This window comes from Scomber japonicus, chromosome 2 (assembly GCF_027409825.1).
Source record: "Scomber japonicus isolate fScoJap1 chromosome 2, fScoJap1.pri, whole genome shotgun sequence".
Taxonomy (NCBI): domain Eukaryota; kingdom Metazoa; phylum Chordata; class Actinopteri; order Scombriformes; family Scombridae; genus Scomber; species Scomber japonicus.
The window spans coordinates 31,817,811-31,841,961 of record NC_070579.1 but is presented as its reverse complement, the minus strand read 5'-3'; the positions used below and the strand labels follow the sequence as shown (position 1 = coordinate 31,841,961).

At 39.8% G+C, this 24,151-nt stretch overlaps 1 protein-coding gene across 2 annotated transcripts; it reads right to left on the bottom strand.

Moving 5' to 3' along the window:
• Positions 1 to 2,384: 2,384 nt before the first annotated feature.
• LOC128375032 (high affinity choline transporter 1-like) lies at positions 2,385 to 22,047 on the bottom strand. 2 transcript variants are annotated; one of them, XM_053335258.1, is made up of 9 exons: positions 21,401 to 22,047; positions 13,643 to 13,851; positions 13,282 to 13,395; positions 11,807 to 11,962; positions 7,577 to 7,725; positions 6,426 to 6,569; positions 6,013 to 6,166; positions 5,558 to 5,775; positions 2,385 to 4,078 (listed from the first exon to the last, which is right to left on the bottom strand). In XM_053335258.1, the coding sequence occupies exons 2-9, from the start codon at positions 13,824 to 13,826 to the stop codon at positions 3,536 to 3,538; spliced, it is 1,662 nt and encodes a 553-aa protein (XP_053191233.1). In that variant the 5' UTR covers positions 13,827 to 13,851; positions 21,401 to 22,047; the 3' UTR covers positions 2,385 to 3,535. The 2 variants fall into 2 exon arrangements, with proteins under 2 accessions (XP_053191233.1, XP_053191242.1); XM_053335267.1 differs by lacking the exon at positions 21,401 to 22,047 and adding an exon at positions 14,407 to 14,583.
• Between the last annotated feature and the right edge of the window lie 2,104 nt (positions 22,048 to 24,151).

Below are 24,151 nucleotides of genomic sequence, written 5' to 3'. Positions count from 1 at the left end.
TTAGTCCAACCATTGTATAGTTTTTACAGCCTGCATAGTTCTAGCAGTTTGCCCACCATTTGTAAAGTTGGCTAAAAGTTTGGAAAAAACAATTTATATTAACAGCTCAACCCAGCAGGCCTATGTGTGTGTGTGTGTGTGTGTGTGTGTGTGTGTGTGTGTGTGTGTGTGTGTGTGTGTGTGTGTGTGTGTGAGAGAGAGAGAGAGAGAGTGTGTGTTGCATAACTCATAGACAATTTAGACCGCAAAGAAACAGTTGTTTGGTTTCAGCATTTATTTTGACAGAACATCACCCCATGGGGATTTACATTAATTGATTACAAAGTAGGACCTTGCCAAGTGGCAAGAAAGAACAGCCTTCACGAAAGTTCAGTATACAAACAACGCAGTTAATGACAAATCAACATGCATAATAGTATAAAACCAAATACATATTAGGGGGAAATACAATATATAACTCACTACCTATTTATATTATAAAACTAACACAACTGTCCCGTACTGTTATAGATGACCTCTGACTAACTTAACATTGAAAATTAAAACATTTCTGCTCAAAAAGTGATAAAAGTGAAACGCACAGACAAGTACATACAGACATGTACATACACTCAATTATGAAGGCTTTGCTGTCCTTCGATATATTGTGGACGGCTTGTTGAGGACTGAGGTTTCCAACATATGTCTGGAGACAGCATGTCATTTTTTGGGCAAGAATTCATTGTGATATTACTGTCATGTATAGGCATGTAGCATTTTTCTCCTGACATGTGACACGTCTGTTCAAGATGAACAGAATCACTGAACAAATATGTGAGTTGTCGCCCAGTAATCTGAGGATGATCTCAACATGGAGGTGATATTCTACATTTAATCTGCAAAAAAGGTATTTGACTTTAAAACGTTGCTAACTTGAGATAAAATACACATCTGTGTTTTCCCCTCTACAACTCACAACGCATAATGATCAACTTAGGTAAAAAATAAAAAGTGTAAATATACAAATCATGATTAGGCTGTACAGTACAAGAGTATAATATTGGTAGAAATCACAATCGCACATAAAAAAGATGCATGCATTGTGTCCTGCATGGGTACTGTTTTGAGACACAGTTTGTTCTGTGTGATCAGTCTTTGGAAAAAGACATTCATACAGTATGTTTTGGATAGAAGTCAGAAGTCATAGATTAAAGTTTTGTATACTTAAAGCCAACATTACAACTCCATGAGGTATTTGAACAGTGACTAGAGTATACATCCATTTTAAGATGTCCAGCAAATAACCGCAGACAGCGGAGTGAAACCAGTTTCCAGTGATATTTAAGGCTACAGTATAATAGAGGAAGGCTTTCTGACTGTCACTCATTAGTGAGAATCTCTTTGCATAACAAACTGCAGGCTCAGTACAACACAACATAAATTACAAAAATTGAACAGTCAGTTATCTCTGTAACAACTAATCAATAAAAAGGAGTAAAATTTGTACTGTTTTGAAAGTTTCGTGATAAATTCTCATAATCTTAGCTGCAAACCTTTCCACCACCCCAGAGGAAAAAAAAATGATCCCACTGTAAACTACAGCTTTAGTATATTACAAAAATAACTGTACAGTACAAATGTGCTGAAAAACACCTCTCTTGAGCCATTCCATGCTTAGAGACAACGGAGTAAAAAGGAGGGGGAGGAATGGGTGAGGAGGAGGAAAACGAGGGAGATGTCTGGCATTCTTTCTCTCCATGCAGTTGTAGTAAACCGCTACATTCAGTTATAATCATCTTAGTAAAAATTGCAACCAAGGGGAATGGGCCAACAGTAACCGTGGCGTGCTGGGAGATCGAGTTCTGTGGCTTTGTGTCTCCCTGCCGCCGTTCACAACACAATGGGTAATATTAAATAAACATTAGTTTAAAAAGTATTTAGCGATCCAAAAGCCTGACATAGTGTTTGCGTCACTTTTGTCCAAGTGTCATTGATTGCTGTTTGTAAGTTTCAGTATTGCTTGCACAGCAAAGCCACAGTCAGACAGGATGGGACACTTGAGTAATCCGTACCTGGGTGATTTTCACACTTTGTCACAGTGTTGTAACAAGAAAAAAAAGTCTTAAACTTGCTGGTGTCTATTGATCAGTAATTGAGAGGTGAACATTTACATACAAATATAAACCTTCACATGTTCGATATGTTCTCATAACTTCCACCTGTTGCATACAAATTCACTTTTACAAAATAGAGAACCTTTTTTTTGGAGTGTGGACTTTTACAAATCATACATTTAGGGTGATACACAATTGAGCAGTTTGGTGATCAGAAAACAGTACTATCTGTCATTTTAAAACAAAATTAAAGCTGGTGTGAGAGCAATGATTATTTCACAAGTTAAAAATGATCTAAAATTAACTAACAGCCCATGCTGTAGATAAGTGCCTGATGCAGCTGATCAGCTAGAGAAAGGAAGAGATCAGATCACATTCAAACAGACTATTAAATGATAAAATGTCTTTAGCAAATACGCTATGGAACAGTGCAGAGTGTGCGCTTGTTTTTTGTTCTTTGGGAGGCATTGTTTTATTCTGGTGCGATAGAGAGCCCTGTCATGTTTATGCATTGTTGCAAATTGTTTGCAGAAGTTCAGACTGAAAGAGAAGCTAGACGCACTTGTGGCGCAGTACAGCTCATGAGACACATTTCCAGCTAGCCACACTTGGGCCAAGCTGATTCAGATTTATTTAGTAAAGAATAAATCAGATGGCTCTTTGCATTCCTGTTTCTAAGAGCGACACAGTCTGATGCTTTCTATCATAACCAGTAAAAGCTTATAAATAATTGCACATTTTGTTCAAAGTGAATTGTAAACTATTTTATCATCATTCTGTTGGACTGATTGTTCCTTTGGGATAAAATCCATTTCTTGTGCAAGTGTGTTTTTGCTTGTTTTTGTTGGTGTTTAGGAAACAACAAGAAGCAGACGCTTCCCCTCTCTGTATCTGGGCAGTTTCTCAGCCTGTACAAAATGTACAAGTAGGTTTCTTTGTTGTATTGCTTAAAATTTAACTTGGTTTAACTTCATCACTTATTTAACTAGTCCTGTTCTTTTTTTCCAAATGGAAGTTAATATTAATGGCTCAAATGCTGAACTTACCTCTGGCATCTTTGTGTGGATTGCCTCTATTTCAATGATGTATAAAGAAAAATACAGTATAAAACAACACAATCTCAATTTATTCTCAGCTTGGTTGTTATATAAGTGGGGCCTATATGAATGAAATTATCCACACTGTATGTTATGCTGGCTAATAATTTGTTTTCTAACATACACTAGCCAAGGCATCTGATGAAGTAGTGTGCCAGAGAGCTCAGATCACACTTTGTTAATGTAGGTCTGTATGTTATTGCCACAAATTCACTGTGATTTAGTACAGAATCTGTACTCAATGTCCAGCCTTTGCTGTTGTTCCCCCTCTGTGAACTCCAGCTTGGCAGGCGAACTTGTCCGCTCCAGCCAGAGCCCATATTCTCTCCCTCTTCATGGCCCTCTTCAGCAACTGGTAGTGTCCAGTAGCTGCTTGGACACAGAGGGTTCTTCGTTTTCAGGGTTGGTCCTCTTGTCCTGTGTGGCTTTGGCTGTTGGTTTCTGCTTGCGCTTGATTTTGTACACATCCCACCTTTCAGAGAGCAGGCCCTTGTTGAAAATGATGGCGGCAAGCCAGGAAAAGAGCAGAATGGAGACAAGCGACATGATCATGATTGCAGTGCGGAAGGGGAAGAACTGGGTCAGCTTTCCCTCAGCGTCCAGCCGGCAGCCAGGGAAGCGTATGGCGGGCGGCAGGCCGATGAGTGGCTCACCGCTCAGGATCCTCATGATGATTCCAATCAGATAGCCGACAGTGGCTCCGTAGCCATTGGATATCTTGAAGAAAAGGATGCAAACCAACTGAGGGAACATGATGGTGTAGGACATGTCCACACCCACCAGCCAGAAGACCAGGACGCTGCTGTCCAGGAAGGTGAGGGCAGTGCCAGCCAGACCCACTACCACCACTGAGATACGGATCACCCACTGCATCTCACGGTCAGACGCCTGAACAAAGAAACAGAAGGACAAACTGTTAAGTTTCACATTACACTTTGTAGTACAATATGATCTGAATCTGTTCTTGAGGCCTGTTCAGCCAAGAGATCCCCTTACAAAGGCTACAACACCATAACAGCCCGAGTGAACTGGCTCATTATATGGAACATTCCTTGGAGGTGAAATAATGAACTAGATCATTGTTATGAGAGGGCAAACATCATAAATAAGATCAAGCTGACACAGTGGGCATACTGTACAGTACGTACAGTATTGTAAAGCCAATAGCTGCTTTGTTGCTGCCTCCAACTTGTGTTGTCAGAGTACAATAATGATGCAGTCTGCAAATGTCTTGGTGTTACCCACACATGTTTCATGATGATGGCCATTAAAGGCATTTTATTCTCAGTGGACTGTAAAAGAAGGCAGATTTATGATCCTTAAAGGGGGATAATGGCATTGCATAAATGTCATCAAATGGTTATACCAGTGACTGTGGGGGAATTAGAAGGAGAAGACAAAATCAAAGCAGCAGAGGTCAAGATTACCTAACTTTTAGGGCAACACACACAGTGGTGGCATTGATGTGTGTCAACTGCACAGAAAAGCAGCCGTTTTAAAACATTTGCTCCAAGGACTGGCAAATCCTGACTACCACACATTCACAGCTTTGGCTGTCTATGTCAGTTATTCAAGCATAGAACACTTCCTCCAAATCAACAGAAACATTATATTCAGCAGTATTGTCTTTGAATATAAGAAGGTTTAACACAAAGCAAAAAGGTATCCACATTTGGTCAAATTAAGACCAGAGTCTAACTGTTTGACATCTGTTTTAGTATATAAAAAGTTAGTATTTAGTAGAAATTATGAGGTTAAAAACAAACAAACAGTTAAATAATTGAAAAACACCATTTAAAATGTGCAGGAACTACACAGAGTAAAATCTAAACCGCAGTTCGGGTTAAGACTAGCTGGTGAGATAGCCTTAACTAAGGCTGATTTATCCGCTACTAGCTATCAGTTTCTTCTAACTGAAAAATTTGATTTGATGATATCGCAGTACTTGAATTTGCGATATCACATGAGTAAGGTTACAACAAAATGTAATTATAATAGAGAGAAAGTAAAGACACATAAACTAGACCAGCTAATCGCTAACTAGCTACTAGCTACTAACTACTAACGAGCAGCAGTCAGTGTTGTCAGCCTCTGACTTTAGTGGAGTTTGCATGATTTGATGTGGTTGAGCTACCTTTGAATTGCATATTCAGATATATTAAGTAGCTCAGAAGTTCAAATAGGCAAGCTGAAGAAAAAACAAGAACACGTGTTGTTTGATGTAAACACCACGTATCCCCCACCACCAGCATGTCCTCTGGCATGTCCTCTGGCATGCTGGTGGTGTCTCAACTTCACTGTTTCTGTAGTTTCTGCTCTTCCTTTGTAAGACAGTATAGTAATATATCTCTTATCTAAAAGACTCACCTGCTTCCTGATGATGTTTTTGTAGATATTTGAGGAAAACAATGAGGCAGAGGACAGCAGGGCTGAGTCCATGGAAGACATGACAGCAGCAGCTACAGCTCCGATGCCGATGACAGAGATGTAAGCGGGTGTGAGGAACTGCAGAGCGATGGGGAGGATGGAGCCTGCCTCTTTGCGCTCATATGGGGTAGGCAATCCATAGAGGGTTGAGTTCCAGTCTAGGAGGATGGACCGATGAATACATTTGATTAAGACAAAGACACGTTAACGGTGAAGAAGAATAAATGAGTGAAACAAGTGAAACATAAAATGGTTAAATATGCTTAGATTCAGAGGATACATTTATTTTAAATTTTTTCCATTCCAAATATAGGTCTTTGGCCAACACAGACATTGGAAGAATTGAAGTGAGACAAAATTGGTCTTTTCTGAATTTGTAAGTTAAGAGTGAGTACCTGTAGATGCAGCCACAGCTCCAATCAGCACGGAGGGGATACCTAGCACCAGGCAGAAGGCTGAAGAAGCAAAGCAGGTCACCTGAGCCTGCGTGTAAGATGAGGCTGACAGGATTCTTTGGTAGAATGCCTGGTAGGCTAAACCGCCTAGAGCCTGGTGCAAAAAACAAATACAGACATGATGACAGGAGTCAGTTTGTACAGCAATGCAAGACCAGAAAGAATAATCCTCTCATGACTTTCTGCTGTTGTTATGCTTGGCTGTTTTATTGAAATAAGTCTGCTAATTTAACAGCAGGGTTAAATTTAATTTAACTGCTGCGAGGCAGGAGTTATGTAAATACAGCGTTATTTGTGTATCAGATTACATTTTGTACTTCCCGTGTATGTATATAAAGTCCCCTCACACTTACCAACAGCATGAAATCGTCGAACCACTTGCCGGCCTCATCGAGCTTCACCGTGCCTACCCAGGGAGCCTGGAAAGTCTGGTTGTAGGCCGTCAGTGAGATGTCCAAAGAGTGTGGGTTGGTCATCAGGAAAGGAACACACACCCACTGCATACACAAACACAAAGACAGCTAATCTGATTATGGGCGCAGTGGGGGACATTTTCAGTCTGACACTGGAAATTAGGAAACTTAAACTAGAGTTGGAGTTGAAGCTCCAGTTTCTGTGTGGGTGGTTCACAGCTTTTTTGTGTCACTTTGAGTTTAGGTTTAGCTCACATTGTTTGTGAATTATGAGTATTTATTGTCAAAATAATGTAATCACAAGATCCACTTAGTATGGCCATCCTGGAACTTTGTAACCATATCCCGTGATTGTCATCAGCTAATGTAGTTTGGGCCAGTTTTCATGGAATATTATGGACTTCGAAACTCAACTTTTCAGTCAACAAACAAGAAGTCTTTAAAGCACTCGAAAATGGAAATTTCATGAAATGAGCTAACAAGATTAGCTTACTGTCAGTTAGCAAGCTTGCTGACTCGCTGAACTTTTACCCCCCTCAAATAACTCTTTATTAAATTTAATAAAGAACAATCCTGAAAACAATATACAAATAATATAATATGCAAATAGAGAGAAATTCAGAGAGCTATTGTGACAGTGTCCGTTGTTAGCTTGTCAGCTAAAGTAGTTATGTCTCCAAGCTACTATCACCACATACTAAGACACCCTGTCTGGTCTTTGAGCAGCAAACACTTTATTAACATGTCAAATATAAACCGTCTTATTAACTTGGTAGCCATATTGAACACTGAAGGAAAACTCAAATAGACTAAGCTAATGAATGCAGTAGCCTACATGCTTTAATTTAGCAAGTAATTTAATCAGTTAGCATGATTAATTAGTTAGCAGGTACCTCTACAAGACTTTATATTGAAATTTGATCCCTGTATCCTTTCATCCACTTTTTTCCCACTATGTAGTTGAATGAGTAATCTGATCAGACACAGACTTGAATGATGTTCATCATTCAATAGAACAGTGGAGCTGGAGCTCTAAGGTTCCCCTGATTGTTCATGGTTGTTGTGTAAAGGGGTGAATAGATGTTACGCACCAGGCTGACAAAGATGAGGATGAGCTGGATGACATCTGTGTACGCCACTGAGTAGAGCCCCCCCAGCAGTGTGTAGATTATGGCCACCACTGAGGAGATGATGATGGAGTAGACGTAGGACAGGTCCAGGATCACACTCATAGTTCCACCTGGAACAACACAGCAAAGTGATGAACACCGGAGGATTGACAGAGCCAAGTCTTACAGCAAGATGCCTAATTCATAGATGTTTTATTACTACAGATACATGCAACTGCCTATGTGGTGAGTTTAATTAAGTGTCTTATTAGATTCTTAGTCTCTTTTGTTTTTAAATCATGTCTCTCTCACACAGACACACACATATACATGCATCCACTCTTATGTACTTATACTTTAATTTACTTAAAAGCTAGGCAATGACATTGTTGTGTTATACTGTTCATATGCCTTACTGCGAAATGTCCCAAAAAACACTGACAAACAAATGAGACTTTTACCAACAAAAGAGCAAACATTGCTAGTTATTTAAGTCAATAAAGTTAAACTTAAGCATGTGTGGCTTTGGCTTAAACCTTTAGAAAGCATCCAAGAGCTTAGATAATGCAACAAGCCAACATAAAAGTGATAATGCTAAAATGATAACAAACAGACCTGTACAAAAACACGTAACAGAAGCAGCCTATTGATTGTGACTGATTGACTCCAAAACATTCCTTTTTTCACCCTCTTGGGTGAATTACACCTTTGTAATAACAGCTACTGATAAATCTAAAGCTTAATTAGGTAAAAAACAAAAAGAAAGGAAAAAGATAGAGAGAAGTGTCTTCAATAGAGAAACAATTGAAACTTTATATGAAAAAAAATCATAAGTAAATGTAAACATGTGAATTAAAAAAAGGAATAAATCTTGTTACTCAAACAAGGCAAGCAAAACGTCACTACCTTCACCGTCTCTTCTGTCACATTGCCAGGGTTCCCCCAGCCGCAGCCTGCAGCCACACCACAACAATGCCCTTAAACAGAGAAGCGTCAGATCGGCACCATCGATCGCCACTCCCCACCCCGCTGACCTGTCACCACCTTAACCACCCCATCTCAACTTTTTATCCTTTCATGTTGAGATGATGCTTGTTTCAGTTTGACCTCTCACACTGTGTTTGACATTTTTGATATCTCATCTGTTATGCCGGAAGGTTTTTGTCACTCTATTTAATACATACATTGTCATATTATCTAAAGTAGTTTGTTTTTGTACCTTTTCTACAATTCTACCCATCACGAAACAGTTATTAGTTACTATACTTATTAATTTCCAGCTCATACTTGGCATTAAAATGCATCTAGTTAGAAAAGCTCTAAATACTGGTGTGAATGTACTCAGCACTTCACATTCAGAACTAGCAAGTGACGCAAATGTACACCTCACCAGAATAACAAATTGACTGAGGTTTAATTATTTTTGTACAAATTATTATAAAATTAGTATTTTAGACCAGCGCAGGCAGTACTCCTTCAAATGTATCTGGGAATCATAGTTCAGTTTTCAGAGTTCATAGCTTCAGGTCAGTTGAGATGCATTTTGATGCCTGCTGTGAATTGGACCTGGCTGGATACATATCCAGATCCAACACAGCCTTAGTGTTGTTGTTTATGCTATAACTTCTTATGGTGGGACATGACACAGCATGTCACTGTATCGTAAATAATTCTTGGGTGGTCCCTTTCCAGATTTAGCACTAGATCTCTTGTCTGTTTTGTGCTGAGCTGTGCTGTTCCCTACTGTGCTAAATTTAGGAAGAGGAAAGCTGAAATGAGATTCAAGGGCTGCCAGATCTTAATGGGCAGCACCAGGGATGGACAGAGGGAACGAGCTGTCTAAATACACCTTGTGTTGTTTTTAGATCCTCATCCCGCTTTCAAAACTCATGCATGCGCATGTGTGCACACACACACACAAAAACACTGCTTTTCAACCTCTACAGTATGTCCTGTCTTTGATTCCTTCCCGGCAGAAATGTGACCAGGCTGTGTATTGTTGATACTATACAGCTGACTGACAGCTCATGTAAAGTGTGTTTTCAAAGTCAAATCCTATCTGGCACTGAACCACCACCACACACACACACACACACACACACACACACACACACACACACACACACACACACACACGGAGGCTAGGAAGCCCAGTTCATACTACACATACACACACATAAACAGTCTCCCAGCAACAACACTGTGGGCCAAATGCTCAGTGCACTCTCTAGAGTGTCATGTTTTCTGTGTGTGTGTGTGTGTGTGTGTGTGTGCGTGTGCGCAAGTGTGCATACGATGCCAAGCACACGCTGGGGATGAATTACTGTCCCAGAAACAACGCTAGGAGGTTTTACTGAGGAGTGAGGGGTCCCCTGATTCTATATTGGTTTAATATGTTTGGACAAAACCATCCCAGAAACATTCCTGCATCCCTACCAGTCCTTTTGTGGAGCGTCAGCACAGCTACCTTGGTGACTCAAACACTGTATCCCTTCAGGTCTTTTTTAACATCATTTTATACACATAGATGAATTTATACTTCAACATGTAACGTTGTCAATCAGTCAGACCCTTGGCACAGACAATGGAAAAAACGTCTCTAATGACACAGCAATCTGGTTTGAATAATTGATCACCTTTCACAATCAACAGGCTGCTCGATGTTTAACCCCCTTTTTCAAATAACACTGGAAAAGAAAACAGCGTTAAAAACACACACAAGAAAACATTATGTCAACACACACACGCACTTTCTCTGCGACCAAAACCTCCACGCACATTCACACCGCAGAGCACATACACACTTGCATTCACTATCCAAAGCCCCCATCTCCCAAACACACACACACACACACACACACGCAATTAAAATTATCACTTACAGAGAATAGAAAGAACAGTAAATCAATAGCAACAAATTTAGTAGCATATATAGAAACAACTATAGCAATACTTATATCACAAGGAGACACTTTTATATTAATATAATATATTTAAGTTATCTTGTTATCTCATCAATTATAGTGATAATAATCCACTGCAACAATTAGTTAATTTTAGTGACTGACCCTTGTTGCGCTTATATGCTAAAGGTCAAAATTTGTAAAGCAAAGACAAGTGTCTGAGTGTAAAATGTGTGTGATATGTGTGTTTATTTGGCTTTATCCTTATTATGCTTAGGTATAGCAAATAAATAAATAAAAATAAAGTAATTTTGTCTGGATCCATTTGCCCGTAACTTGACAGTACGCTAAGTCTTGCCCTACTTAGTTTCTGTCAGGTGTTGCATTGTTCAGCACTGCCACAGTTTACAGTGATAACAGTGACAGATTTACCACTTGAAATTCTGTTCAACTACAGGGTCTTGATTTCAGGTAGAGGTAGCCTGTGTGACTGACTCATTTTTTTATGTTTCCAGATGACAGTCGAATAGTTAATATACTCACTGTTTGGCGATCCATGTTGAAGACCGACATTGTTCTTGTCTACAAGTATGCTAAAGACAAATGTAAGATTAGGTTTTGTTCTGTCATAATCCTGTTGGGCTGCTTAGCTTATAAATTTGTTCATTTTATGTCCAGACAGTATGTTTGCACTTTAACATTACAAGAGAAAAAGTGCTTAGGCTGAGGACTACCTGATTTGTGTAGCAGACGTAACTCTATTTCAGCTGAACTTCCCAAGATCTAATAAAGAGTTGCAAACATTTATCCTTCACACATTGTGTGTGTGCTATTACAGAAATAAGTTTTCTTTACTTAACCAGTACTTTTGGTCTAGTGTTTTTGGTTTTGGAATACCTGTTGCGTAACAAACTCTTATCTACTGAGCTGAAGAGGCTAAATCAGTGGTGTGGTCAAAATAACAAAAACACTTACAATATAATGTAATCATTTATAACGGATCAGGGATACATTGATATAAAATTATTTTGAATGTGACAAAAGGACATTGTGGATGTCTAAAGATGTAGTGTGTGCTGGCGATGTTAGTATCACATTGTCAGATGTTCCTTTTATCTTTTCTCACCTGCTCACTTTCACATTACTGACATGATTCTGTTGGTGCCAAAACGCACCAATCATCAACAGGCACCTGTTTTTCCTCCCTAGTGTGTTTGCACATTGTGTACCCATATCTGTGGGTGCCTGCATGATTGCACAGTGTGCACACATCAGTGCCAAACAGTGTTTTGCGTGTGAGGTAACTTACCCAGGCTGACGAGTGTGCGTGCCACCCAAAGCACATCGGCCACCAGTGCAGGAAAGATCAGCGCACTGCTCAGGAAGTTCCCATACTTCTGTTGGAAGGGGTCCATCATTGTCACATAGTTGTTCTCTCTCATGGGCTTGGCAAAGAAAAAGCCACCTGGAGCAAGAGGGGAAAGGATAAGCGTGAAATCAGTTTCTCTTATGGAAATGATAAGGTCATATATTTCCAAACATGCCCATATTTTTGATCATTTGAAAACCCAAATGAGAGAGAAAGGAAGAAGGGGAAGAGGGGGAGCGGAAGAGTAGAGGAACACTGTGCGTGAACAATAAGGAAAAACAAGTGTTCCTTCCAGATAACACAATAAACACCTTCAGCTGAACTCATGGGTCCACTTTGCCAACAATGGACACGTACAGGACAGAGAATCTCATATTTCCTGATCAGGGACTTTGGAGCTTCCCGTTCCCATAACTCTCACACCACACGGGCTATTGTAACATCGGACCTGAATGCTGATGATTTCACCTGTTGCAACTGTTTACACATGAATAATTGAGTGTGTCAGCTCAGTGAATTCAGGTCTCTTTAGTTCAAGTCTCTCTGGGTGAACTCATCTCTTTGCACCTGTTGCCTCAAGTTACCATCCTCTACTGATTTCTCAGGGTCCTATTTTTAACGTGAGTGACAGTTTTATTGGTTTTGTCAGATGGGGGTTGTAGGGAGGATTGGTGCTATTAGTGGTCAACAGGATTTCAGCTTGGTACAGGAGACAAAGTCAATTTTGATGTGGAAACATTAGATTAGCTGCATTTCAGTTGTCTGGAACTGATTAGACATCCTACTCAGCAGGTTGTGTCAGTTGCTAAAACATTTACATTGCAAATAACATTGCTATCAAAACTAGTAGTGTGGACTTGTAATCTTCTCAAGTGTCAATATCCCAAATTACCTTCTTTAGATACCCAATGTAAACACAGTCAGCAGTGAATGTAAAACGTTAACAATCTCCCCTGATCTGAACATTTAACTTGGAGACGTGCTAAAGATCTTGCAGGTCCAAAGTCTTTATCAAAATAATGTTTTGCAGTGTGGGAATGCTATTTAATATGTGTCTGGATACCCTGCTGTCAACATCTAATTCTAGTGGCATTTACTGCTGCCTGATGGTGTGAATTTCAGACCCTGAATATGAGACCATTACACCTTACGTACAAGATCTATGTCAGGCTTTTGAAGCGCAGTTGTATCTGTCGATTTAATTGGATCCAGATCGCAATCACGTGACATCATTCGTAGAAGAGGAATCATGTGACATAATTCGTAGAAAAAGATGACGACGAATCAAGTGACATTCTTAGAAACAGAAGAAGAAGAAGGACTAGAAGAAGTAGAACAGAAGAGACTGGTACACTAATTGGAGTCAGGATTTATGATTCAGGGGTTGAAGGTTTTTGGTCAATGGTGTTACTCACCTAAGAAGAAGGTCATGACATAAGGTACAGGCATAAGAGCCCATACTGCACCTAATGTTGGGTTGTATGTTGCTTCAGCTATACCCAGTATGAAGCCTCCACCCACCCATGTAGCTGCAAAGAGACAAACACATCTTTGAGAAACAGGATGCAGACACCACAACAACTTGTGCAATCCATCTGACTTCATCATACATACCAATCAACCACTTGGTTTAGAAACAACACTACTTTGCATCATAGCTCTCTTTCACTTCAAAACAGATCATATTTCAATATTTATCATCATAAGCACAACAGAAAGACTCAAAATGATAAGCTAGTATCCAAACTGAAACCCCAATCCCTATGACTACTTTACCTGTAAGAGTAAAGATGCCGACGAGTAAGTTGATGTTGCGTCCAGCCAGTAGCGTAATCTCCATGCCATCTCCTGTGCATTTCTTCTCCTCCTTCTTGGAGCGCATGGATGCCCAGATGCCCGTGCCCAAGATCAGCAGGTAGAACACCGCCATCACCACCAGACCCGGTACATTCAGAGCCATACTGAACTACTTCTGTGTGTGTCTCCTGTGGGATAGAAATAGACAATAAAGAAACATGACAATCTGAGGTGCTAGATGCTAGAAAAAACTGAAAAAAGCTCTATGTTTGCAGATATTATAATTGGTATTTGTTCAGGATTACTTTTTCTGTACAAATAAAGGCTATATTTTAGGACTGGAGTGCAAGGTGGCAGGAAAGGCAAGTTCTATAATCATTCTGACAAACACAAGGTACATTCATCATCTGCAGAAAGCGGATAATAAACAATGAAAAAGATAACAGTAGCATGTATTCAAATCAATGAAGAGGGGAGGGTGAGCGAGGTGGAAGATATACGCTTTATGTCTTCTTGGAGATAGAAAGTGAACAAAGGCTGCAGTGGGGAGAAAAAAAAAAGAAGAGCAGTAGCATCTCGGATGACCAGGCTCTACTTGCTTGGCAGACGGGAGGATGGGGTGAGAAGGACAAGAAGAAGGAAAGGTGGAGGACGTAATAAAATAAAATAAAATAAAAAGAGGCAAAGGGTGTGAGGGATGGAAGGATGAAAAAAAAATATCAGAAAGGCGAAAGGGGTCTCACCATATGCTCGGCAGCACTGACAAGATGGCGGACAGTTGTTGTCCCCCCTCTTCAGTGGTTGGACGGCCCGAATTTCGACCCCAAATATCGGAAAGTGAACACACTCAGAGCCATATTAGTGCATACATGTGTGTGTGTCTATGTGTGTGTAGTTACTGCGACTGTGTATTGGACAGATGTTTTTTAACAAAAGATTAAAAAGGATGAGAAAAGCCTTTGCATTTATTTAAAAGAAATAGTGATAATCCATTAATTGCTGCCGCTCCTCTGCACACTGACATGGCTACTAAAGTTGACTACACTCAACTGTGTTAATGCAGCCCAGGAAAAACCAAGAGGACTCAAGACAAGTTTTCTATCTAAAATATCACAGTAGGGCAGTTTATTACAAGAACATTTTCTTTATTATAAATAAACTCAATTACCATAAACACAGCCATCATTTTCATAGAGGAAAAACAAAACTTGGCTCCCGACCAACTTAAGTGAAAAACACATTTGTTATACAGAAAGCTTGGGCTCGAGTCATAAAACTTGAGCAAGAAAGAATGCATGCATATCCACTTGGGATAATGGGGAGAGGAAAAAAGGAAATGTTTGTGAAAGGAATGGACTGTAAAATACAGGGTTGTATGAATGTGTGTGTGTGTTTATGTGAGGGAATGGATGCGGGGCTGGAGTGGAGACGGCTCTGTGCCAAAGTCAACAAAAGCCTGAAAAGCTCACTCATATGGCCCATGTGTTTTTCTGTGTTCTGTATGTGTGTGTGCGTGTGTGTGTTTGTCCGCTATGTTACATACCAGGCATTGCAGAGTTCAAACTACATCTTTATGTTAGATTAAAGCACTGATACAGACTTAAAAAAAAGAAAAAAAGTAGACTGGACCCTATAGAAAGTTATAGGTAATGCAAATGCAGTATATACACAGTACAAGGGGAAAAACATAGAAGTAACAACATTTCAGAATCATTTTTTTACTCCACCACATTGATCAAGTAGCTGTAGTTAGGAGACATTTTGCTGGGAAAAACATGCATAAGCACATCAAATAGGCTGCGTTATTAAGTTAATGTGAGAGATGTGAACTTGTTGGCTCCAAATCTATTTACAGCAGTGTCGAAAAATATAAAAATTGAGTTTCAGTGGGACTGGCAGTACAAACCTTTCACATTACAAACAAACAAACAAGGTCTGATACCACACCAATGCTTACTCTACTGATTTCCACTGCCAAATAGGGTGGGAACATTCAGTAATACTCCTACAGTTCATTTTTGGTGGCTAACCACCACTGAAATTACTAGCATTAACCTCTGAGAGAACAATTAATGTTTGGCATTATTCCAGGGACTTGTAAAATGTTTATGGGGTCTGATGCAACCACAGGGGTGGCTGAATTCCCTGTGGTCTGCTGATTTTGTTTCATCTGCTTGTAAAACAAAAGAACATTCGACAGGGAATTGTAGAGGACACTGTGTCCGACTTCTGTGGATTATGAGACATTTCCTCCTTTGATATATGCCATTTAGTAGATGACAGATTGTGACAGATGACAGAAGGTATGGACAACACAGCTCACCCATTACTTTCATGTCATTGTTTTCTAAAAGTTGCATTAATTGATTTTTTTGTCACTTGGGGGAAGATGAACTAAAATCCCTGTGATATTATGGCTGAATAAAGTTGTTTTGGCTAACGTTCTAACTTCAGCTAATGCTAACAGACACAAATCGCCAACATGTTATTTTTTTCGCCAACCAAATACTGTGCAGACACGCCCCTACTCTGCCTCTGATTAGCTCTGACCCTAACCAATCTCACTTCTCATGTCTAAACCTGACCAACCTGACCAACCCAACCAACGGAGGCAATGAGGACTAGCCAGTCAAACATTATCACCTCATAAAATAGTTTTGGCTATCGTGCTAACAGATATTTTATTTACACATTCAGCAGATATGTTGCGCTGTGTACACCAAACCTGCAAAAGTCCAATATTGACTCTACTCTCCACCTAAACATCCTGACAAAAATCATTTTAGTTTACTAGCTAAACTTTAGTTTGCTAGATAAACTTTAGTTTGCTAGATAAACTTTAGTTTGCGGCTTTCTTCACCTGCTCAATGCTAATGTTGTTTGTAGCTGATTGAAGGTAAAAAAAAAAATTAGTTGAGCATTATAATAATTGAATTTCAGTCTCCTTAAAATGCTTCATTGTATGTTTAAATCTTTTCAGCGACAGCAGTTTCACGCTCCAGACTACTTTAGTGAGCCCCCACTGTTCTTCGTAACAGTATGCAAGATATTTCACAGAGTGGAGAGAGGCCTGGAGTCTCTCAGTAGGGATATGCACATATTGACCTATTTTGGAGTGGGGGAAAAATGCCCTGTTATACATCTCCCTCCCTCCCTCCTACCCCACACACACATGCTTTGCTTGCTGTCTACTGATTGTGGATGTTGACAGTGATTGTGATCTGTATATCCTCAGTGAGGCTGGATGTAATCATGTTACTGATCCCCACTTAAAACGTGACATTGCATTGTAAGCATAAGGAACAGTATATGTTCCTTATGTTTTTTTGCAGTTACTGAAGGTCTGAATTCAATAAAGTTCGATTTGTCCCATATTTGCAGTCAGACAAACCAAGAAAAATGTTTAAACAAGAGGATGCCAAGTTAATATTGAACTTAAAGTATGTGCTCTAGCCAACTCCCAGTAAGGTGCCACACCTCTCACTGCAACAGTGCTACAGTATACAGAGAGTCAATAAAACCTGATGGGTTTTCCTTCTGAAGCACTACTAACAGTGTAAAGCATTGATGTTCAGAGTAAAGTAAGGATTCTGTAAAAACTGTGCCCTTTGACCATAAAGGTCATGCACACTCACACACGTTGTGGCTAAGGGGACCTCTGCTCAGGTTGATGCAGGGGGAGCTATGCTTGAATCACCTGAAATCACCAGACTCCATATACTATTAAGGATGATAATGGTGTAATTGTTCCACCTTCATAGGTGCAAAAAAGAGAGAGATGTCAATCAAGCACAGTCTGAGGAAGTCTAATTAGCCAAAATAATTGTGTTTTTGTCGCATTTTAATCATAATATTGAGACTTTAAATCAAGCTAAAAGTACATTTAAATGTGAGGGAGCAAAATTTTGCAACTCCTACTGCAAAAAAAACAACCACTGTTCTATAGTTCATGCAACACTAAAGTATATTTAAAAAGACATTTAGATGACTTCCCTCTTGCCTGAGAGTAAACTTTGGAGTCAGAAGATACATATCAGGGCTCAGGCTCTGATTTTGAGCTGTAGCCAAATAATATCACCACAATCAACGAGTAACATGCTAGCCAGAAGCTATCTGTGGGATCCACTGGCACGTGTTCAGAAGTAAGACAGGCTATGAATGGGAATATCAATGGTGCATAGACGCAACCACGTTTATACCCAATGTATGACCCAACATGGTCTGGTATGAATATGTATGAATAAACTGAAACTTGTCTTTCTTTCTCACTATTAAAGTCAAATACAAACATTCCTCTTGTTCTTGTGTGTGTGTGTGTGGGGTAGAGAAATAAACACTCAAACTTTACTCTGCTGCTTCCAAATTGGTCTCACACATCCTGTTCTGACATTATCAGTTAACTAAATACATGTTTATCTCTGTTGGAGTGCCAGCACACACAGCAACAAGGTTTTAAAGAAAGCCCACACATTAAACTAAAATAACCTCTTTCAAACTTGCACTTCATAAACAGTGTTGGGAAACTTACTTGAAATGTGTAACCATTGAGACATTACGCATTAACTCATTAAGCAATACCATTATTTGACTCATTACTCAGCAGAAAAGAAACATTACTACTACTGCTACTTCACTTTCATAACTCAGCAGTGGGCTTTTGCAGAAAAGAGGCCTTTAAATAATTTCAAAGCCTTCACACCCACATTACATCTTCTCTGTTTAACAAGTGAGAGGAGATATTGTGGATTAAGTCAACAGTTTGACATATTTACTGACCACCCAGAGCTAACTTAATATTAGCCCCACTGACTACGGTACATGAAAATCAATCTTCAAGGTGAAGTTTTCTTGTTCCAACAGCCCCCCCATCTCTGACCTATATCAGCTAATTCTTGAGTGTAGCCTTATCAGCGGTTCATGTTAGCAACCCAGCTAAGAATGTAAATAATACTTTGGAGTTACATTTCTTGGCGGCTAACTGCATCCAGCCTGGCTCCAAGCGAAACCAGTTTGTCTAAATCAAACTGATAAGACAGCTAACAAGTCAAATGTAATTACTGAATGTCAACTTTAAAAGCTGCCGGTACTCTTTACTATTTAAAAAAAAAAGCTGTACTACTGAAATACCTCATTACCTAACGTTACTCATAAATGCTCTATTCATGTGTCATTGTCAAGTAATTTTCCTGTCCATGTCACTTACGCAATTGACTTACTCATCACCTGACAACCTTACGTAAAACACTTCCTACACGGCTTAAGAATGTATACAATATAAGTACATTAGCAAACACAGGGAGTTGTGCCATCATCGTGTACAACCAGTTTCATAATTAAAAAGGTGATGAATCAATTTGACAAGGAAAGTGCTTTACATGTCAGGTGAGCATAGTTTTTAATGATATATGTTATGGTTTTCTTGCTCTGATGTGGTTCAAACCAGGAAAATCCCCGTTTGACCCACTTACAAAAAAAAAAAATCATTTTCACTTCATAATATGAGCCACCAGAATTCCCCTACGTTTTCAACTTTCATTCATACAAGTTGAAAATCGAGCAACAAAAAAAACAAAAGGAACTGAATTAGAATTATTGCATCAGTAAACTAGACTCTGATGTATTTACTGCTTTACCTTTTAACACTGTAGTTGTTTATATGTGTAGGTATGAGTATCAAATACTGCATTTTAACTTCTCTTTTTTCTTGTTGATGAGCCACATGCTGCACAAGAGTTGCAGAATCCTCGTGGAAAAAAACAACTAAAACTACACAAAACGTTCAATATGAGAACCTGTCAAACTTCTTATGTCACGAACGGTGATGTGCAAGGACATGTATGTTTACTTTTCACCTACAAAATGATCAATGATGTTGACAGTAGCTATATGTGCAGGTTTGACTCCGCCTAATGCCATTTAAAGCCTATGTGCTGGAGGCTGTATATGACCTTGTACTGTGTTTGGATGTCAGAACGCAGGGGACACGCACAGGAAAGATTGTCTCTGTATTTAAAACTATCCCCAGACATGAGTACTTTCTCTGTCTAAATACTCTATGTGATATTCTCTTTCATACAGGTGCACAAGTGTGTCTTGGCACTGAAGCAGCTACAACTCTATTTCTATGAATACCTTCCCTCCCACTCACACACCTCCCCATCTCCCTGCCTCTCAGTACTTTTCCGTTCAGACAGGCTCTTCTGCGAACCGTGTGTTTGTTGCCTGCCTCTTCTCCATCTCCACCCCAGCAATCTTCACAATTTTGAATCTTCTCTGACATTGTCATCCTCTATAAGTATCTAGCTAGTATTGAACTGAGTGCAACTTCTAACTTTCCTTACAAGCCTACCAGTTTGTGCATATGTAGTCTTACTCGGTGCTATAAAGCTTTAAGAGTTCAGGTTGATGGTAAGTGCCAGTGAAATGTGATCTTGTCATGCTCCAGATACAAACATATTGTCTTTCACAGAGAGAAGAGAGATATATAGAGAGAGAGAGGGAGGGAGGGAGGGAGGGAGAGGAGCAACATGGGGAAAAAAAGGTTGAAAAAAACAGTTTACATCTCTCTCTCTCTCTATCTCTCTCTCCGTCTCTCTGTTTCTCTCTCTCTCTCCCTGTCTCTGTGTCTCTCTTCTTTTTCCTTCTCTTCAGTCTTAATATGAATGATTTCGTTAATATGGCTAAGAGGACTTCTAAGATAAGTTTCCTGAACAGATGCAGCCTTGATTTTGAACTTTTCCGGGAAGTCAAACCAAGACAACAGTAAAGAGGAAGTGGTCATAGTACAAGTCATTAATCTCTGATGCTTTATGGCTTTTGGAAGGCACTGAACTAACAAATTGACCTATTGAGTGAATCAGCTCTCAAGGGGCATGACTGGACTGGAGTGAATGAGAAGAGGTAAGGAAGTCAGATTAACAAAAAAAAAAAAACGTACACCAGGTGAGGACTGCCAGGAAATACGCCATGAAAAAAAAACATCACTGAAAAACCAGGACATTTTAAATAAATATGTAAAAAAACCCATAAACAAACAAAAACTTTACATCTATAGTGACGTACTTACAAAAAGCTTTTGGGTTATCATTTAAAATAAATGACAGTCACTCTCAGCATCCTATACAGTCACTCAAAAATATTTGCTTCACTTATACAAAAGTCTCCATACAAGCCAATAAAATGGTTAAAAGTTTTTAAAACACAGTACATATTACTACGTCATAAAATTGAATTCATAGCATTTTCATTATGCCAAGACAATCTAATACCACTTAGTGTATTATGTACCAAACAGTCTGAGCATGGTCTCAGCCTGTGCTACTTCTCTATTCTCAGACCAAGTGCAGTGGAAAATTACAGCTTATCAAAACCATTGATAGAGAGAATACAGAAAACAAAGATAGCAGCTGTTGTCACAGAGGAAAACCTGCTTTGGCTTTCACAGCAGTGCCCATCAGGTCTATTTCTAGGATAGGTATGCACTCTCAATTTGCCTGCACAAACTTGGAAAACGCACACATACACTCACAAGCACACACACACACACACACACACACACAGACACACACAGACACACACACACACACACACACACACTTGTGCTGCTGCTGTACTTCTAAAAAATGTAGCTGAGAGCATCTATGTAAAATCAAAAAGTACATAAAGCAAACAACAAAACCAAAGACATATCTCACACAGGAGATGTGAAGTGAGCACAGTCGGTGGTTGGATACATACCTAGGGTTAACAGTACGTGTCAGTTCTTAGTGATGATGTGAAGAGGGAACAGAGGCTATTCTCACAGGACAGAGAGAGCAAGGCCAGGTGATAAATTCAGTCCAGGTTCATGCGACAGTCATCCACAGTGTTGGGGAGTGACAACAGATGGAGGGCAACACAAAGTAACAACGGGAGCTCTACTCAGTCTCTTAAACTCAATTAAGAGGGAACTGACAAAAAGGCAAAAAAAGTCTATTTCAAAACTGTTTTTAACAGAGTGCTCTAGAGAGGAGATGAGTCAAGGTAGATGTTCAAAGCTCATGAGGCAGGTTCAATCAAGAAGAATGGAACTCTCTAGAATAAGTACGCAGCCTTCCCCCTGTTTTTAAACCTTCACATGGTGGGAGGGGTTACACAGTACACAGAAGAAAGGGAAACTGCCTGATTGGTGAGTGCATCAGACCTCCTGTCTGCAGCCAATTAGCTGTTCTCAGAATGCAGGGCAGACCCAGCCCCTGTTTTGCTTCAGACCACATGAGGATGACTTTGGCTGTAGGGCGGCACTGGCACCTTCAGCTGCTTCATGATCAGCTCATTAACAACTCCCCCTTACTCTTTCCAACTCTGTCTCTCTCTGCTGAAACATCTCTAGCTCTTTTATCTCACTCTTTACCCCTCTCTCTTTAACACAGCTCTCCACTCTCTTCAAATTGTCTCCTTTTTGTCTTAAGAGAGAGAAAAAAAGGTGCTTTCTCTTTCATGTTGACTAAAACTTCATCATAAAAAATGACTCACTGCACCTTTCTATCTCTCACCTACATGCTGTGTTTCACAATGACTACACAGCCAGCGTGACAGATACCACCAGGATCCTCACACGCCCGCAATATGTCGAGAAAAACATCTCCCCCTCTAGGCTGCCCCTGCTTTCTTCCGCTTCTTCAGTTTTATTGGTGTGTGCTCGTGTGTGAGTGTGGGCGCGCATAACTGCCTCCTTGCCCAGGACTTCCACAAAGCCTTGCTTGTTCTGTCCATATGGTTTAGTGTATCAAGCATTTAGTAAATCACATGGGTAGAGCAGGGACAGTAACTACAGAGAAGCAAGAAGATGCAGTGAAGAAACAGGCATGAGTTTGGTAGAAAAAAGTGTTGTACTTATCTATTTTAAAAGGAATTAATTGTGTGTGTTTCATGCGCAAGAGATCAAGCCCGCCTTGATCTGAATGCCTATTTCTGCAAGTGGGTCTCTGTACGGTTCATCTGAAGCCATCGCTCAGCATGTCACACGCAGCCTCAAAGCCAAATATCTTCAGACAAATTTCACACATTCTCACACTGGTGGGGAGAGAAATTTCCATTTCACTTTCAACGAATCAGACCTGTGAATGTTTTGCTTCTTTTTACAGTCGCAGACTAACTAAGGATCTGCAAATTTACTGCTTCAATGTTTTCATGCAAACTCATCATTTAGCTGCCAGATATATATGAAACTGATCAAACTCTACAGACACATTCCTATAGAGCTGACCTACATCATGAGATCAAAAACCACCATCCTGCTTTTCTTTTCTTTTTTTTTTTTTTACAGACTATAAAATGTGGCAGACAAAAAAATCCTGACCACCTCTTCCTCAATGATTCTCATAATTGAATACCACAGGGAATTTCAATACCGACCGTCAAACCTCATCTCCTGTCTGGCAAACACTCTCATCTTCCCTCATTTACAATCATAAAGCAGCTTGTTTTTCTCCTCTGCCCCTTCCCTCTTCAGCCTGAATCAACAAGAGACGAGCTGTGCAGAGCAGGGCAGAGCAGGGTAGAGGCAGGGGCAGCACTGTCCCTTTAAGAGTCATTTTCCTGTACCAAGAAAAGCTCAGGAACTCTCTGCTTTGTCTGTGAGTGTGTGTACATGCACAGGCTATACAGGTTTGTTAGTTGCCCCCTGCCTTTGCTTTTAGTCTTCAATTTTCATAGCTTGTTCTCTGTGTGTGCTTCTCTTGCTGTTGGTTTATTGCATTGCATTTATTGCTTTGCATTCTTTCTGGTGTGTCTCTGACTTCAAGGCTCTGCACTCACTTGTAGACAGAACTGGATCCCACTGAGTTCCAGATGCATTCTAATTAAATGTTCAGAATATAAATGCTGGCTGGATTTCGTCAGCATCCTGCAGTGATAATGTCGCCAAGTATGACTGGAACTATAATCTATGGGTATAATATGTAGGGGAATATGAGGATGGTCAAATGACTGATATAGTGTACTTCTTAATAGCAACACAGGTATTGCAGAATGACTGAACATCACAATTTGTCTCACTATAGACGGTAGATCTTAGATTTGGTGACAGAAATGTGATCAAGCTACAACTAAAACACAATAATCAAAGACAAAAGTCAACACAAGATGTGACTCAGGGAAGTTAAAGTGAAAGTAAAAGGGATCATTTTGATCAAAATGACAATATGCTAAGGCTAATATATTGTAATAGTCTTCTAAAAATAACTGTGAAGACTGCAGTACATGGAGTCTTGGTCAACAGTTGCATGTGACTTTGGAGCTGCGGTGTGATGGTTGGATGGAAGGTCCGGCAGAGTCACTTGGGCCTCAGTGGGTTGGAAGTGGAACTGAGAGCGTATGACGGAGTGCACTACTGCTGAAAGTAGACTGGCTTAAATCACGCTCCAACAGTGTGTTTTTATGAAGGTTTCTGCCTTCATAGGCTGTTTGAACAATAGGACTATTCTTTGAGTTAAAACAAGGAGCGGC

Excerpts from the sequence above, each read along its gene's own strand:
- LOC128375032 (XM_053335258.1), bottom strand. The coding sequence starts at position 13,826 with ATGGCTCTGAATGTACCGGGTCTGGTGGTGATGGCGGTGTTCTACCTG. Across the intron at positions 11,963-13,281 it reads TGTCATGACCTTCTTCTTAG|GTGGCTTTTTCTTTGCCAAG; the intron begins GTGAGTAACACC and ends CTCTTGCTCCAG. Across the intron at positions 6,570-7,576 it reads TCCTCATCTTTGTCAGCCTG|TGGGTGTGTGTTCCTTTCCT; the intron begins GTGCGTAACATC and ends TTGTGTATGCAG.